At 43.3% G+C, this 17,162-nt stretch overlaps 1 protein-coding gene across 1 annotated transcript; it reads left to right on the plus strand.

The window, feature by feature from the left end:
- The first annotated feature begins 298 nt into the window (after nt 1-298).
- Nucleotides 299-17,162, plus strand: PARP12 (poly(ADP-ribose) polymerase family member 12). The gene is made up of 12 exons (XM_075157648.1): nt 299-670; nt 1,825-1,960; nt 3,033-3,327; nt 4,302-4,400; nt 5,630-5,753; nt 7,398-7,593; nt 8,211-8,331; nt 9,885-9,981; nt 10,969-11,047; nt 12,359-12,489; nt 13,196-13,347; nt 14,186-17,162. The coding sequence occupies exons 1-12, from the start codon at nt 357-359 to the stop codon at nt 14,458-14,460; spliced, it is 2,019 nt and encodes a 672-aa protein (XP_075013749.1). The 5' UTR covers nt 299-356; the 3' UTR covers nt 14,461-17,162.

Below are 17,162 nucleotides of genomic sequence, written 5' to 3' on the forward strand. Positions count from 1 at the left end.
TTGGGTGTCTGGGAGCATCTCAGCAGGCGAAAGGAGACTCCGGCCTTGCGGGCAGTGTGGGCAAGCGCCCGGGGCCGGGGCCTCCCTCAGGGCTAATCCCCTCACGGCGGCCCAGCCCCGGGCCGTGAGGGGCAGGAACGAGCCGCGGCACCGGGACGGGGCGGGAGGGCAGGGAGGGCAGCGCACGCCGCTCCGCCCCTCCCCGGAGCGGCCGCCCCCGCGGCCCGGGTACCACCCGCTCACGCTCCGCGCCGCCGGTTTTGTTTTCGTTTCCTCGCCCCGGCGGGTGGAGCGTCCCGGGGCGGGGCTGCCCGGGGCCGGCCCGCCGAGCGCGGCTCCAGCCGGGAAAGGCGGCCATGGCGTTCGCCGCCCAAGCGCTGCGGCTGCTGTGCGCCAGCGGCGGCTGCCTGGAGCAGGGTGAACTCCAGCGGCGGGTGCCGGGCCGGCCCACGACGGAGCAGCTGGCGCTGGTGCTGCGGGACGCGCAGCGGTTCACACTGGTGCGGCGGCCCGGCGAGGCGGCGGCGGCGGCGGCGGCAGTGGTGATGGTGGTGGCCACCAGCCCCGTGCGGCTGTGCCAGGAGTACGGCGCGGGCTGCGAGGGGCAGTGCGGGCGGCTGCACCTCTGCAAGTACCACCTGAAGGGGCTCTGCCGCAACCAGCAGGCGAGGTGAGGGGCGGGGGGCGGCCCGGGGCGCCTCCATCGTCTCCTCTCCGCCCGGGGCTGCCGGCGGGGCCACCCTCCCCAGCGCCGCCCGGGCCGGGGGCGGGCAGGCGGGGCTGGGCCCTGTTTGCCCGGGGCTCGTGTGCTGCTCCTTGCCTGCGGGCGCGGTTACCCTCCGCGGAGCCCCCTTTCCCCTCGGCGGCCATCCCTCCCCGCGGGGGCCGGGGCCTCGCCTGGCCTTGAGGAGCCACGAGGCGAAGCCGCCGGTGCCCTGCGGCGGGCAGCGGGGCCGGGCGCTGCTGCGGCCTGCGCTGGCTGCCCCGTTGCCTTTGGTAGTGCTCACCCAGCGCGTTTGTGGGAAAGGTAAGCGTGCTGGGGAGAAAAGTCTCTTACTTTCGCCAGCCGTGGTGGCACCGGGGCGGGGCGGGGCCGCGACCGCTTCCGCCGCTCTCGGTGCGGGCGGGAGGCGGCCGAGAGCTTGGGCCTGGAGCCGGCTTGTCCTGCGGGGTGAGGGGGACCCTGCCTCGGGGGGCTCGGCCCTGCGCTCGGTGTGGCCCCTTCAGTGGAAGGAGGCTTCAATAAAGGCCTCGCTGCTCTTTTCCGTGTCGGAAGTGCTCCCTTTTCCCTTGTTTTTTTCCCCCAAAGGAGAAAGCGGTAGTTTCACAGACTTTGGATTGCAGCACCTCTTCCCCAGCTCACCGCCCTGCTCCTGGCGCGTCCCCCCGTAAGGCCCGTGCGAAGGTGAAAGCTTTGCCACCTCCCCCCCCCCGCAGACGCTGCTCCACGCAGTAAATCTGGGCACTTTGTGTTGCGTTAAGTTGGGGAATGTGCTTATTGATTTTAGTGGGAGGAAGTGTTACTTTGGCGTTTTGGTGTTTTCTCATGCGTGGTTGTGAGCTGCAGGTCAAAAATGCCAATATTGTCAGACTACACTAATGCTATAATGACTGTAAATCAGAAATAGCATGGCAATTATCCTCAGAGTAATTATGTAATCTGCTTAGCAAATCACATAATTACTTTATAAAGGGGCGCTACAGATTTTTCTGAAACTAGCTAATTTGGTGTGCTTTCTAAACTATTCAGTGTAATACTGATGGAGTAGCAAAATAGTGCTAGTCTGTTACACTCATTTTGCACTTGGGTTTCTTAACTTGTAGGAAGGAATGCAGGTTTGTTCACAACTTCCACTCGGACCACAATCTCTGTGTTCTAAAACAATATGGACTTGAGAATTTAAACAGTGATGAACTTCGCCAGCTTCTGCTTCAAAATGACCCTTCCCTCTTACCAGAGGTGAGTAGTACTGTGACAGTTTCTTAGCCTGGTGTTTCAGTGAGCATCACAAAGTGGAAGAGGCTTGATACTGGCTGGAGGTGTTAGGTGTCAGTTTGGTTAGCATAATGCAAACCTAAAACTTTAAATCTGCATCCTCTGTTCTGTCGGTGGTGGGTTGACCCCAGCTGGCAGCTAAGCACTTGCGCAGCCCCTCACTCACTCCCTTCTCCCTTGCCCCCAGCAGGACAGGTGAGAGAAAACAAGAAGAACAAAAGTGACAAAACTTGTGGATTGAGATAAAGACAGTTTAGCAAGTGGAGGAAAGAGGGGAGAACACAAGTGTTGCAAAGGAAGTTAGTCACCACCTCCCACAAGCAGACCAATGCCCAGCAAGTCTCTGAGCGAGGGCAACCTTGTACGAAGATCCACCTCCCCCACCCCTCCTTTTTTTTTTTTTTCATTTTAGAGCATGACATTATATGGCAGGGAACATCCCTTTGGCATTTGGGCTAGCTGTGTCCTCTCTCAGCTTCTTGCCCGCCCCCAGCCTACGTGGGGTGGGGGGGCAGAGTGGAGAGAAAGAGAAAGCCTTGACACTGTGCAAAGCACTGCTCAGCAGTAGCTGAAACATTGGTGTGTTATCAACACTGTTTTGGCAACAAATGCAAAACATAGCACGGTATGGTCTGCTATGAAGAAAGTTAACTCCATCCCAGCCAGATCCAGTACCTCTTACCATCAAATTCAGGTCAAAAAAGTTCACTATTCCAAAACTAGAAAACCAAAGAGTTTGGGCAGTGACACAATAAAATCCACTCTCCTACATTTACGTGACTTAGAACAAAATCCCATCTGCTTGAGAATATCTGTAAGACGTGGTGGTTGTCTGTTGAAAGATCTTTCTAGACATTAGCAGGGGAAAGGAAAAACTATCAAGTAATCATTTGGAAAAAAAGAAGAAACTTGTATGAGCCTTTTAAATGCAAATGTAAACACATAGCTGTAAAAATTTAAAAATCATTAATTCAAACAGTTTATATGAGCACGTTGTACTTTAATCTTTAAATTCTTTTTTTTTCTTCTACCCAAGGTCTGCTTACATTATAACAAAGGTGATGGACCTTATGGATCTTGTACCTATAAAAAGATCTGCACTAAACTGCATGTTTGCCAGTATTTTTTGTGGGGACAGTGCAGATTTGGCAGCAGCTGCAAGCGATCCCATGACTTATTAAAGTCAGAATGTTATGAGAAACTGGAGAGACAGGGAATGAGCTCAGACATTATTGAGAAACTACCCTCCATTTATAGGAATATGTATGACATACAAAATGGCAACAGGAACATGTATGACATAGAAGATGCCAAGTCTTCACCATGCAAAGGTAAATGATACCATCTTTTGAAAACAGAAGAAGAGTCACTATAGTGAATGTAACATTCTCACAGATGTCATTAAGAAAAAGAAAACTGAATTCACATCTTGATGTGTCTTTCAGGAGGGACCTTGCACCTCTCTTATTGACAGAGATTTGTGTCTTGACAAGTGAAGTGGATTTCAAGGCATTATGGGTTCCTGAGAAATAAAGTGCTTGGTGTTTATAAAAATCTTAAATTTGATTTAGAAATTAATTTTATTAGAAAAGCATAACAGGAACTGGAAATAGGGAGATGTATAATTTTTTTCGTGGTAAAAAGCATAAACAAGGGTAGAGAACTGTTTAAGAATAGGAGTGGCATTTACTTGTGTGATTATAAACTATCCGTTTTTTTCTTTAATGTAGCAATTGTCTAGCACAAGAATTCAGACAGCAATATCCTAGTTACTTCTCAGGGATGTAGTATTTTGTTTGTTCTTTTGAAGTTCCTTAGAATTGTAAGTTAAGTATAATTTAGCAGGAAAGAAAAGGGTAACAGAATGGAAAATCCAAGTATGTGTGTTCATCTCTGCTATTCTCCCTGCAGTTCCTTCTTCCCTTTTTTGTTTCCTTAGGTGTGCTTTAATTTACAGAAGTATCAAATTTATAGCTGCCAATGTGAACAGCTATGTGGAATGCACAGTTAACTCAAGTCCATCTAGAAATGTAAAGGCATTGGATTCTATTCTTATTTTGCAGTGACGGCTAAAAACTATCTGAGGAATTTAGCAGTTACAGGACAGTCAAGTTCAGAAAGGATGGATAAAGGGATAGGACCTTTGAGTATACAAGTTATCAAAGACTTCAGTGTCTTTCTGGAGCTGAATGCAGTTACATAGTCATAAACACTGTTTTTAGGCATCTTCCCTACCCATAGGTGCATTTTTAAGGGGCTTGTTGAAACAAAGTGTATTAATGAGGCTTATAATTCCCCTCTCTAGAGAGAAAACACAGCTCTAGCCGAGAGTCCTCAACTACAAATGATGATGAATTGGAACAGATCTGTTTATATCATCTGTACAGAAGTTGTGGCTTTAAAGGTAGGTTGTGACTGTAGCAAGTCCAGTCTATTTTCCTTTTTTCATAAAGAGAAAGTGATAGACATCTTTCACAGAAAGGGGAAGCTTCAGAGCTTATGCTTATCTTTAGTTAAATCTCATTGTAATCTTGAGTGCTGGTCGGAAAGTGTTTGACCTATGTGGTATACCAAACAAAGAAGCTGTTTTGGTGTGCTCTGAAATGTGTATCGGCCTGTGTTGGAGATTGGCTACTCCACCTGTGTTCACCTAAGGGATTGCTGAATGATAGGAGTCCTATTTCCAAATAGCTACAAAAGATACTCTGAATTCTACATTCTTCCTTGTTTCTTCTAGCACTCTTCTGTTCCATCTTTCTGAGCTGTCTCCCTTTCAAAATGTTCTAACTTGTCCAGGAAAAAGGCTGCTGTGCCAGCTTTCTTATTGGGGTGTCCTTTTGTCATCCTTTTCTTTCTTGATGTTCTTGACCTGTAGTAGCTCCCTGATGTACTGCACACCTTCTCATATGAACTATGTGCTGCAGTCTCCTTGACTTTCCATGTAGTTAAGTTGCCTGTTCTACTATGAAAGCTAGCCTCGAGTTTATGCGTATGTGTACTGATAATGAGATCTTCACTCCTATTGAGTGAGACTGCATACTGACTCTTCGAATGATTTCTGAGCAACACTTGTGATACCTGGGCCACTGCTACCACTACTCTTGTTCCTGGTGAGCCCTGGACCCTTAGAGACTTCCTGAAGTCTCTAAATGAGCTACTTCCTATCCTAAAACTAAGCACTCTTTTTGGGGGGGGTGGGGTTTAATTCCTCAGTAATACCACCTTGGACTAAGTGGTTAAGCATAGATATTTGAGTCTATACTGTTATTCTACATGTGAAATAATGGCCTCGTGTGAGCTTGTGATCTCGACTCATTGTAAATTTTTGTCTGTGAAACTGAGAAGACAGAACAGTCCTTCACCACTGAGCTCCTGCTAGCAATTTTAATGCACGAAAGAGAATCTAGTAGGTACAGAAACTGAACTTCTGCCTAGCTTAAAAATTAAGTTTTGCTTGCTCATGCTGAAAAATTCTGAACTATTGCTTGTAATGATTCCATAGGTGAACACTTTCCATAGCTATGCATTTGATACTTTCACGAGCTAGGTGTACAGCTCTGAAATGTTGGAGTTTTTCTCATAACCTGTAAAAATAATGCATCTCTTACTTTTTTTATTTTTAAACTTTTATAGACAAGTGTATCAGAACTCATTTTCACTTGCCATATAGATGGCAGATCTCTGATGGTAATACCTGGAAGGACTTGAAGAATATGGAAGAAATAGAAAAAGCGTATTGTGACCCCAATAATGCCAGGTATAAACTCTTCTAAGCTTTAATAACGTTTGGAGTTTGCTGTATCGGACCAGGCCCTTAGTGGCTATAAATTGCTACGATTCTATTGCAGTCATGACATAAGTAGCTTCATTCGGTATTCTTCTACTGACCTCACTTTGCTGATCTACTGTTGCTGCAGATCTGATCCATTGTGACTTACTTACGCCTGGAGTCTATATAGGACCCTCTGGGTTTGGCTGGGATGGAGTTAACTTTCTTCATAGCAGCCCGTATAGTGCTGTGTTCTGGATTTGTGACTAAAACAGTGCTGATAATGCACCCATGTTTTAGGTGTTGCTGAGCAGCGCTTGCCCAGAGCCACGACTTTCTCTTTTTCTCACTTTGCCCTGCTCCTCGCCTGTGGGTAGGCTGGGGGTGGGCAAGGGGTTGGGAGAGGATCAGCCGGGACAGCTGACCTGAACTGACCAAAGGGATCTCCTGTGCCATATAATGTCATGCTCAGCAATAAAACCTGGGGCAGAGGAAGAAGAGGGTTGGGTTTTTGGTTTCCAAGGTGGCTGCTGTTTGGAGGCTGGCTGGGCGTTAGACTGCCTGTGGGAGGTTGTGAGCGATTTGCTTTGCTTTATTTATTTATTTACTTGTTTATTTACACACACACACACACACACACCCTGCTGCTTCACCTATTGAACTGCTTTTATACTGACCCACAACTTTTCTTGCTTTTGCCTTTCCTATTTTCTACCCTCTGTTGTATAGAGGAGGGGAGGGGAGTGAGCGAGCGAGCAGCTGTGTAGGTACTTGGTTGCTGGCCAGGGTCAATCCCCCACATTTATTTTATGTGACTGACCCGTAGACTACTGTTGTTTGCTGTGAAAAAATGTATAAATACTTCTTACCACTGCTACCATAGGGAGTCTTAATCCTCACTGAGAATGGTTGTAAAATTGCAGAGAATGGTGATTTTATTACAAGTACTTGTGGGAATCTGTCTTTGGTTAGAGCTTGTCAATACACAGCTTGATCCCATGATTAGAAGTAACCTTTCACCTTTTGAGATGGGGGATGGAAAGGTAGCATGAGATATGCCCCTCCTGTCCCCTTTTCCTCAAGTCCATATAGTGGAACTGGTAGAATACCTTGTGTACTTGGAGAGAGAGATACTTTTGGGTGCAGAGAACCATTAAGAATATGGAAATACCTTTAAGAGTTTGGAACTGCTTATGTAGCACAAAGAGGGTATTGGAAGGGGCTCATACCAGTATGCTGTGTCCCATGCTGGAGAATTTACCTAGCCCTCGCGTGTTACGTTAGAGGCTCTTTGAAGCTGTGCTTAAGTTATGACAGTGTTCTGTTTAGAATATAGTTGGTTAGCAAGAAGAAGGCAGTGTACATTTTCCAGTGTTTCTGTTCATCTTCTGTAACTCACTAATTTACAAGTTGATAATGGTTACTGCACATGGAACCAATGCGGGACGTAATACTGTAATGCAAAATATGTACAAAACAAGGCAGAGCTGGGATTGTTGTGGAAACTGCAGGTTTGTGTTCTGCTTTTGAGTGACGTTGACTTAATTTGCAAATTCGTGGTGGGCTTCTGAACCTATGTGTAAAGGTTCACAAACATTTCTGATTTTTTTTTTTGTCTCCTTTGTTTTATAGATTTAATAATGGTGTTACTGAAAATCGCTCTGTCTTGCCATGTATCTGTTTTCTGAATATGTGCTGTGGGTTTGCAAAGGTTAGACGTCTTTCTACAGCCTCCTCTGTGACCAAACCCCCTCACTTCATTCTTACAACAGAATGGGTCTGGTACTGGAAAGATGAATATGGCCTGTGGCAGGAGTATGGAAAAAAAGTAAGTGTGGAGAAATGGGGAGACTCTCAACTCTGTGTTAAAAGTGCAGAACTACTGAAAAGTAAACAGTGTTTATGTCCTCCCCCTCTTTTGTCACGCTCTCCCTCCCTCTCTCTCCTTCCCTCTCACTCATACTGTACAGATGGACTTTAGAGGCCTAATGGGATCTTTTCCCTGCCAATTTGATTGGTTCACGTAGGGGGAAGTGCTCACTGGTGAGTCACAAATACTATTGACAGATAATTCTTCAGTGAGTCACATCAGATAGGATCACATTAATACATTCTTTTCATTGCTCCTGACTGAAACTTCCTTTTCTGAGGTTCCAGTAGTACTCTGGATGTCTTTGCTAAGGTCTCGCTGGTGAACGTGCAGTCTCAGTAGTAGTGTTCACCGCATGCACTTTGCAATGTCAGTTCAGGCTTCATAACACTGCTTGGTCTGTTTTAGGGGCAGTTTCAACTGCTTAATACATGGCTTTTGCCTGAAAGCCACTATCATGCGCAAAGGCTTATACATACTGCAGCCACCATACCATATGACAGTTGTTGGTTTTTAAACTTGCTTGTATATAACAGACCAGGAGAATCTTTTTTTCTCTGGTATTGCCCTGACAGGATGATGATCATGCAGCTGCCACTGTCTCCAGTGATGATCTGGAGAAAGCTTATATAGCCAAAGGTTCTCCAAAGCTGAACTTCAAAGCTGGAAGACATGAATATGAACTCAATTTTGGAGGTGGGTTCCATTTGCCTTGTTTTTTTTGTTTTGTCCCTCCCTCCCTCCTTCCCTCCCAGGACTTTTGTGGTTTTAAACTACATTGCTACAGGAGATAGGAGAGAGAAATTTGAACTTTGAACTGCAATGTTTACAGAGACAGAGCTGCTATCAAAGTTCTCAGGATAAAAGCTGTTCACATAAGCAAAGTGGCACTCTTATTCTTCCAGACCTTTTATTTTTGAGAAGTTCTTGTGCCAGGTTTCAAAATATCTGCCAGCAAGTCCAAGTGTGACATTGCCATTGATGCTAGCACCAATACAAATGGTGAGAAACTTCTGGAAGACTTGGTAAGCCAGCTTCTGGTCTGCTTTAATAACTGGCTTGCAGAAAAACGAATACTTGGGCAAGGTGTCAGGTCCAGACAATCCATAGCATTGCAAGATTTATGTAGCTGTTTTCTTTTCATAGCTCTGCCTGTCTGGAAAGGCTGAGGAAATACCTTGATTATGTCAAAGTAGGAAGATGTGTTTCCCAAGAGTTCAGGAAATTTAAGCCACTTGTGATGGCACTGTCCTCTCTGAGCTGTTGCCTTTCCAGGTATCCTTTTCAAAAATCATGGGGAACAATAGTGGTGGGAACCAGCCTGCCTAGACTGTCATTTTGGTGTAGTTGCCTTTGATCCAACTCTCCATTACTATCTCATTCTGCATGGGGAAAAAAAAAAACACAAGGAGAAAGGGCATGTGATATGTTGTGTGTAATTCAATTAAAAGCAATGCTATAATCTTCTCTATAGGCTGGGGAAACTTGTCTGGCTTAGAAGGGAAGATTGCATGGTAAATCAATCCCTTTTCTAAGGTTTGGGCTTTTTTAGTAACTTAGGCAAACATATGCAATGTAGACATCTTCCAAAACTTAGTTTCTAGACTTGGTAGTGCCAAGAGGTTGGTTTGTTTGTTTGTTTTCTTCCTGTGTATCTCTCTCTGAAGATGAGGCCTCATTCTCCTGGCTGCTACTGACTCTTAGTTGCTAGTATGATATGGCAGTAGCTACAGGGCTTCCAAGATCCAGAAAGAGTGCTTCTAAAATTCAGGTTGCTGTGACTTGTTTCTGTTGGTGGTCAATAAAAATGAATGGCCTGTGATAGCTGTTAGATTGTGTTTATAGGGTTTGAAATCTACAACTACATGTAGGAAAACAGTATCTTGATTGCAGATTAAGAAGGAGGGGATGCAATCCATGGAGCAAAAGTAGATACTTATTTTACAATGATCCTTTTTGGCTAAGCATGGCTGATGGAACAATGAAGGGAAAATAGCTAGCAGCATCTTTCATTCCTTCTAAAATTAAGAGCAAAACTGAAACTGAAATCCTTCTTGGTGATTTATACAGATAGACTGTGGGTTCCACATCCTGCTCTGACTTCCTGTTGTTTAGCAAGAAAAAAAGATCAGTGCCTTTTTGTCAACATTTTTGATAAAACAACTTAGTGGCAAGTTTTGCTGCAGTGTGAAGGCTTTCTAAAACATCTTTCTGATTGTTCATGGTTTTATTTTTATTTTTTTCCCCAGCCATGATTCAGAAAAACCTTCGCTACGCAACAGAGAGAGAGATTTGCAGAAGACCTAGATTTGTCTCTCAGACAGAGGTAGAAGAGACAAGAGCAAGGTAAACTGCAACTGCTCATTCTGAGGTGATGGATTTAGTGCATTGTGAATGCAGTGTTTTCCAAGGGTGTAAATAAGGTGAAGGAGTAGCTGTTAAGGCAATTGTAAAAGAAATTGAGAGGGGAAGGGATATATCTTTCCTGCAACAATGTCCAGCCAGGGCAGCACTGCAGCTGGCAACTCAGGAGCCTTAGGGGTGAAGGAAGTTTGGACTTGGCCACAGGAAGTGTGGAAGCATAGAAAATAATTCAACATGTAGCAATGTTGTAGGGAGCTGCTGATTACAGGGAGCTGTCTTACTAGAGCAGCTGATACAGATGGAAGCAATAACGTTTATGCATACTAGCCCTTTCTGACATCTGAGATCAGTAATTTTCAAAGCTAACTACAAGTTTAGAAACCATTCTTCTGAGAACAACCAGAGAATCTGAGAGGAAAATAATAGTTGTTACAGGAGCAAAAGGTGGGAGTCTGCAAGGGGAGAAGTTTTATATAATTGCATGTAACAGCCAACTTTTTTTACGCGTTCTCTTGCAGCACACAGTGCTTGCTTAAACAACACAGAAAAGAGCAGCTAAACACACTAATTAAAATTGGGATGGAAGTAGAGGGGAGGGCTGTATCTATCCTGTTTGTCATACTGATATGATACTGGATGCATTTTTATTTATCTACTCCAGTGTAGCAGAGCTTTTATGTATACATTCAACTCTTTGCAACTAAGAGAACTGCTTTCATGTTTAGTACAGTGTCTATCTAATTTTTTTCTCATTTGTCATCTTGCTTCCTGCCATAAGTCTTGACATGATGATTTAGAACAAATATTTTCATGTACTGAAATGAAAAGACGATTTTGAAATATTTCTGAATATGTTCAGTTGCCTATATTCTCCCTGAACTTGGCAAAAATGTTTAGTGTCATATGTACATAAAATGTAGGAATCTGTTTTGTTTTAATTACCTATTTGTAATGTCTTGTAATGTACAGGGGCTTTAAACATACAGAAAAGTTTAAGGGCATTCCAGCTCACTGGGACAAATCTGCCCTGCCTGAACTGGGATTCAAGGTTTGGAGCTTTTTGGTTTTTTCTTTCCATCAGTTTTATCACATACAGTTTGTTACATCACAAGTTCAGTGTTTCTCGTGCCTTTGTAGGTGACTGTTTCTTATGTAACGTAATGCAGAGGTGTTGGTAAATTTGAGTCTGATACCACACTGGGCAGGCCTAGAGGTGAAACTGGACCCAGATTTAAATTAACAAATGGTGCCAGTATAACCATGGCAACATTGACTTTCACTGCTACTATTTATCCCTTTCCTTGGCAAATTTGCCTGAAGCTTGTGCTGTATTAGCAAGACTGTTACTGGTACCCAAGATACGTAGCTTTGAAGTCCAACATGTGCTGAAGCATCAGAGGTAAATCATGCCTCTAAACTTCAGGGTAGCTATTCCCTGAGCTGTATGTAAGTAGACTGTTGTATGTCTATGGAGCATTGCTGATATCGGCAGAGTTCAGGCTGGGATCATTTATGAAAATGTACCATAACTCCAGTGGAGTGAACTTGTCTACCTTTGTAACACACCCAGTTAATATCTGCATGGTTTACGTTTGCCTCCACCATCACCTCTGTCAACGCTAGTAACTATACCTACAGAAAAGATCTTCTTACATGAAACTTGAAAATTACTAACTTGCAAAATGCAAATCCTCAAGAAATTGTCAATAAAAAATAGAGAAGGCTAACATTGACATTCTTGATTTTCCTAGGGAAAACATGCAAGTAGAAAACTTTGCTTGCTTTCAAGATTGTCATGTAAGGAACTGATTTTTGGCAATGTGTCCCTACTCTTCCCTAAAATAGTTGATCAAATAAAGCCTTTTCAATTTATTTAAAAACATAACAGGCAGTGCAGTTTGTATTCACTGGCTGTAGGGAGTATAAACTATAAAGATTTAAAAAGCATGGGTGCAGAGGTACTCTTTGATTTGCTGCAACATAAATTCTCCTTTTTTTTTTTTTGATTTGTGTGCTCATTTCTTCTGTGTATTTAGGTACTGTTTGATATATGCATGCAAATGTATCTTGCCCCAATTATTAAAAGGGGCTGGGTGGCTGCGCAAAAGTATGCAGCTGCTCTAATGTCCTGTGAGAGAGCAACCTGGGTGTCTTAAACCCCAGGAGTTAATGTTCCCTAGGTAAGAGTTCACTTTTACAGAGCAGGGATCTCTAATCTGCCTTTTTTCCAAGAGTATTTTTGCTGCTCGTACCTCTGCTTCACAGAAAAGACTTCAATGGTCTGAGTAGTGCACGAGGTAGAGTGGCTTTGGTATGATATACTGAAAGATGAGAGTAGCTTTTTAATGTTTTCTTACAGCTGATTGAGCTTGACAGATCTTCTGAAGAATACAAGAAAATCAAGATGGACTTTCAACGCACAATGCCCAAAACAGTTATTAAAAGGATTTGTAGAGTTCAGAACCCATCTCTCTGGGAACTGTATCAATGGTATGTGTAAAATACTGCTCTCTGGTATGTGTGCATGAAGTTTGTTGTTTCTGCAGTTAGCTGTGTGCTAAAGATAGACACGCGTTCCTGAAATGCAGCTGCATTTAAGAATGTGCTTCCATTCCCCAACTGAAATACCTAGCCAGGATCAACATGTAGGTAAAGAGGTACCGACAAAATCAAAACTCAAGACACAGAGCTTAGAATAGTCAGATGAGCTCTGTGGGAGGAATCCTTGCTCCTGAGGGTAAGTGGTTCTGACTTCTGCCAGGCCTGTGTCCAGGACAGCTGCCTTCCACTGAAGCCTTGAAGCTGGTAATCAGTCACATCTGGCACAAACACCGGTTTGTAGCTGGTCAAAACTGAAACAGCCCTCAAAACTAAATGCAAAACTCACTGAGGGAAAGCCTTAACATGAACTCCTGTGTTTAGAAAAAAATTAATAGTAAGATTCCTCCCCCTCTCCCAATAGGCAGTGAATGAAACAAAACATTTTTATTACTAAATATCCGGAGGCATTGTGTATAAAGAAAGCATGTTTGTATGCAGCTAGACAGCAAGATACCCTGTATGCCCAAAATTTAGGCCTTAACATAAGGATTTTCAGAATGTACTCTTTGTGTAAAATTGTCCGAGTGCTAGTATGGCTGGAACCTGGCTGGATACAGCCACTGTGGAACTGCAAAGATACTGCTTCTTATTGCAGGCAGAAGGAACAAATGCAGAAGAGCAATCGTGGAAAGGCTGTAGATGAGCGATTTTTATTTCATGGGACCAGTAGGAAATACATTGATGCTATCTGCCAGCAAAACTTTGACTGGAGGATCTGTGGCCTTCATGGGACAGTCTACGGCAAAGGTTGTTTTTCAGCTCTTTCATTAACCCTAGACTTGCTAAAAAATTCTCCGTAGTTACTGCAGAGGTGTAAGTTAGAAAGAGGGCACTTGGCCCATCTAGGGCTTATCTCTGTGATGATGTGGACAACGTAGCTGACTTTGCCCTAGTTCCAAATGATCATTGCCATACTGAAAGGCCTTGGCCTCTATGCTCCACTCTGTCCTTGCAAGAAAAGACAAGCTTAGGAGAGGCCAGTTCTAGGGATGGTTTCTCCTAGAGTCCAGGCTTACTTCTGTTCCAATTTCTCCAAGCTCCTACAGGAAGGCAACGTGGCTTTTTTTTTTTTTTTTTTTTCCCTCCAGGAACATAAAGGCCATCCTACTTACAGGCTTTTTACCTCGTTAGCAAATTAATACTCCTTTACATTGTCCTGTGTACAGGAAAGGATCAACATACCAAGTGGAATAGCCAAGAGACAGGCTGACTGATGGACTACCCACCCATCCAGTTGAATACTCTGTAACTCTCAGAAATGTTCTAGTAAATATTAGTAGCCTCTGTCAGGAGAGGAAGTTGGGCGAGATTGGGGAAGATGGATGTCTAGGGTCAGGAGGAAATCTTTTTGAGGAATATGGTAATGTTTAAAACACTACTTGTGTGGGTTTTTAATACGTGTGCTGTGAAAAATAAAAGTGTAGGTAATACATAGTGGAAGGACATAGAGGACAAGTGAAGGCTTTGGAAAGGCCATTCATGAACTGCTTAATGGATTTGCTTATGAATTCACTTTCACGCTGTATCGCTTCCTTCCCTGCAATTTTGGTGTCTTATCAACTCTGTCTTGGTGTCTCTTCTGCAGGAAGCTATTTTGCAAGGGATGCATCTTACTCTGACAACTACTGCGGGGAAGACTCATACACCAGGACCATGTTTCTGGCACGGGTGCTAGTGGGGGAGTTCACTCTTGGTAGTTCTTCTTATGTTCGGCCTCCCTTGAAGGACAACCAAAACTTCTATGACAGTTGTGTGAATAGCTCTTCAAACCCTTCTATCTTTGTCATCTTTGAGAAGCAGCAGATTTATCCAGAGTATCTCATAGAATACATTGACCAGGCATTGGCAAAAATGCTATAGCAGCAAAACCTGTCATCGTTATGTTTAGCTGGTATAAACATTTTTTTAGTATTAGCTTAAAAGAGAAAAAGTTGTTCTTAGAAATTGTAATTGGGTAGGTCAGTGTTCAGAAACATTTATTCTCTATCCTGTCTGTGCAATAGAAAACGAGGGGTAAAAAGACACAAAGGATGTCTTAGAATTCTTAAAATCCTGTGTCTGTCTCTTATTCTTTAGCAGGTATCATGTTTCCCTGCATTACTAGAGACTTTTATAAATTTATTAGATTAATTCACTGGTGGTTGTAACATGAGGATTGGCTATGACTGCCAAGTGTAAACAATATTTAGTTATAATTGTTTGAGGATAGATCTTTACGTGAGCTCATTGGTCAGAGGCTGTCTCCTACCTGTTTATCTTTTAACTCAAAATTTGATAAAACCTGTTTTTTTTTAACAATCTGTCTCCTGTAACAGTAGACATTCCAGTGTTTGCAAATGAGACCATACAATCTCTGTCTCTGTGCTCAAGACATTGCATAAATTCTTAGCAACACTGTTTTTTGTCCCTACTTAATCTTCACCAACAAAGCCTCAAAAATTAAACTTGCTTGTTGAAAAGGAACAGATACTTATTTTCACTTGTTAATTTTCTCATTTAAAACAAGTACCAAAGACATGAAGCATAGCAAGGGTTGCTTGGTGCTGTGCTACTCAGTTGACTTAATGCTGTATTTTAGGTCTCTGAGAACGCAAGTTTTTCTTGACTTTCACTGTGCCTACAAACGAGAGAGTGTTGGCAGATGCCGGGGGGGAGAAGAGGAGGCAACTCACCCTGTCATTTAGGAATATCATACTTAGGAGTGAAGTACACTGCTTGCACTGCTTGATTAGCAGTACCCTGTTTCTGTGGAGCAACTTTATGGTTCTCTTAGCGCTGTTGGGAAGTACAGTGAGTGACTGTCTCTCATTAGGTGTACTGCCCCTTTGGTTGCAGGAGATACACTGGTTACCTGTGTAATAAAGGTGTCTTTGGACTTCCTTGCAGGAAAAACGTGCAGCCACAGAGCTGAAACTTTTAAAAATCTGAAGATCAAGTTGAATATTTAATTGTTCCCAGCTGTGCTGGTTTTGGCTGGGGTAGAGTTAATTTTCTTCATAGGAGCTAGTATGGGGCTGTGTTTTGGATTTGTGCTGGAAACAGTGCTGATAACACAGGGGTGTTTTAGTTACTGCTGAGCAGGGCTCACACAGGGTCAAGGCCTTTTCTGCTCCTCACCCCACCCCACCAGCGAGTGGGCTGAGGGTGCACAAGAAGTTGGGAGGGGACACAGCCGGGACAACTGACCCCAACTGACCACAGGCATATTCCATACCATATGACGTCATGCTCAGCATATAAAGCTGGGGGAAGAAGAAGGAAGGGGGGGACGTTCGGAGTGATGGCGTTTGTATTCCCAAGTAACTGTTATGCGTGATGGAGCCCTGCTTTCCTGGGGATGGCTGAACACCTGCCTGCCGATGGGAAGCAGTGAATGAATTCCTTGTTTTGCTGTGCTTGCACGAGCGGCTTTTACTTTCCCTATTAAACTGTCTTTATCTCAACCCACGAGTTTTCTTACTTTTACTCTTCTGATTCTCTCCTCCATCCCACCGGGGGGGAGTGAGCGAGCGGCTGTGTGGGGCTTAGTTGCTGGCTGGGGTTAAACCACGACACCAGCAAAAGATGTTATTAGTATTGAGCAGTCAGCATACATGTATGTAGATAATCAAAAAACTTGAACTGCCAAGTATTTCTTATGATTAAAGTTGCTGATGCATAGACAGATACTTTATCACAGCTTTAATGCTCCTAAATGCGTACTTGTTAGCTATGGTGTACTGCAAAAGCCTTAAGTTATACTTTGTATAGGATCAAAAAAAGCTCATCTCTACCTGTATTCTCGATGCACTTCTTTTTAATTCATTTGGATGATGATTGACAGGTGTACACTGGGTAACTCTTTATTACTTCAGCACTGTGAACCGGGACCTTAGCCATGATTAGCTGGAGTAAAGCTGTGCAGAACTCCTTTTTATATGAACTATAAACCTAGCAGCATGATATCTAAAGGGAAATACCCCTATTTGTGTTTAAACGCAGTAAAACACAGGATGTGGAAGAGCAAGTTGATTGTATTCTTTCTTTTGAAAGTTTTGTAAGAGAACATACATGATGTCAGCAAATGAGCTTGTCAGCAAATACTACATTCATTGAGGAGGATAACATTATGTATGAAAGCTTTCATACCTGTGCAGAATAAAATTTTTCTGCCAAAACAGAAAACATGTTCATCTACACGTTCATGACAAATAAGAATACTGGTAGTATGCCTTTCTTCCTCTGAACATAACCAGCATTTCAGCTAAGAACTGGAATAGCTAAAGTCATGTTAATCTTTTGCCAGAAAATTGAAACAAACATTTTTTCATGCAAAAAGTTGAGATATTTTTTAATAACATTTTTGATGGCCAGTAATATTTTTAAAGCCTTTAATTCTTGGAGGGGATGTGTGTGTGTGTGTGTGCATGTATGTAAAATAACTGGAATAAAATGGCTGGTTGTGTTACTTTGTCATCTGTTACTTCTCCATTAACACACAAAAAAAAAGTTGCCATGTTTTCCACTGTTGAAACTGCAGTGGTAATGTGTGTAGTAAATAAACAGGTATTCAAACCACTAAA

This window comes from Calonectris borealis, chromosome 1 (genome assembly GCF_964195595.1).
Source record: "Calonectris borealis chromosome 1, bCalBor7.hap1.2, whole genome shotgun sequence".
Classification (NCBI taxonomy): domain Eukaryota; kingdom Metazoa; phylum Chordata; class Aves; order Procellariiformes; family Procellariidae; genus Calonectris; species Calonectris borealis.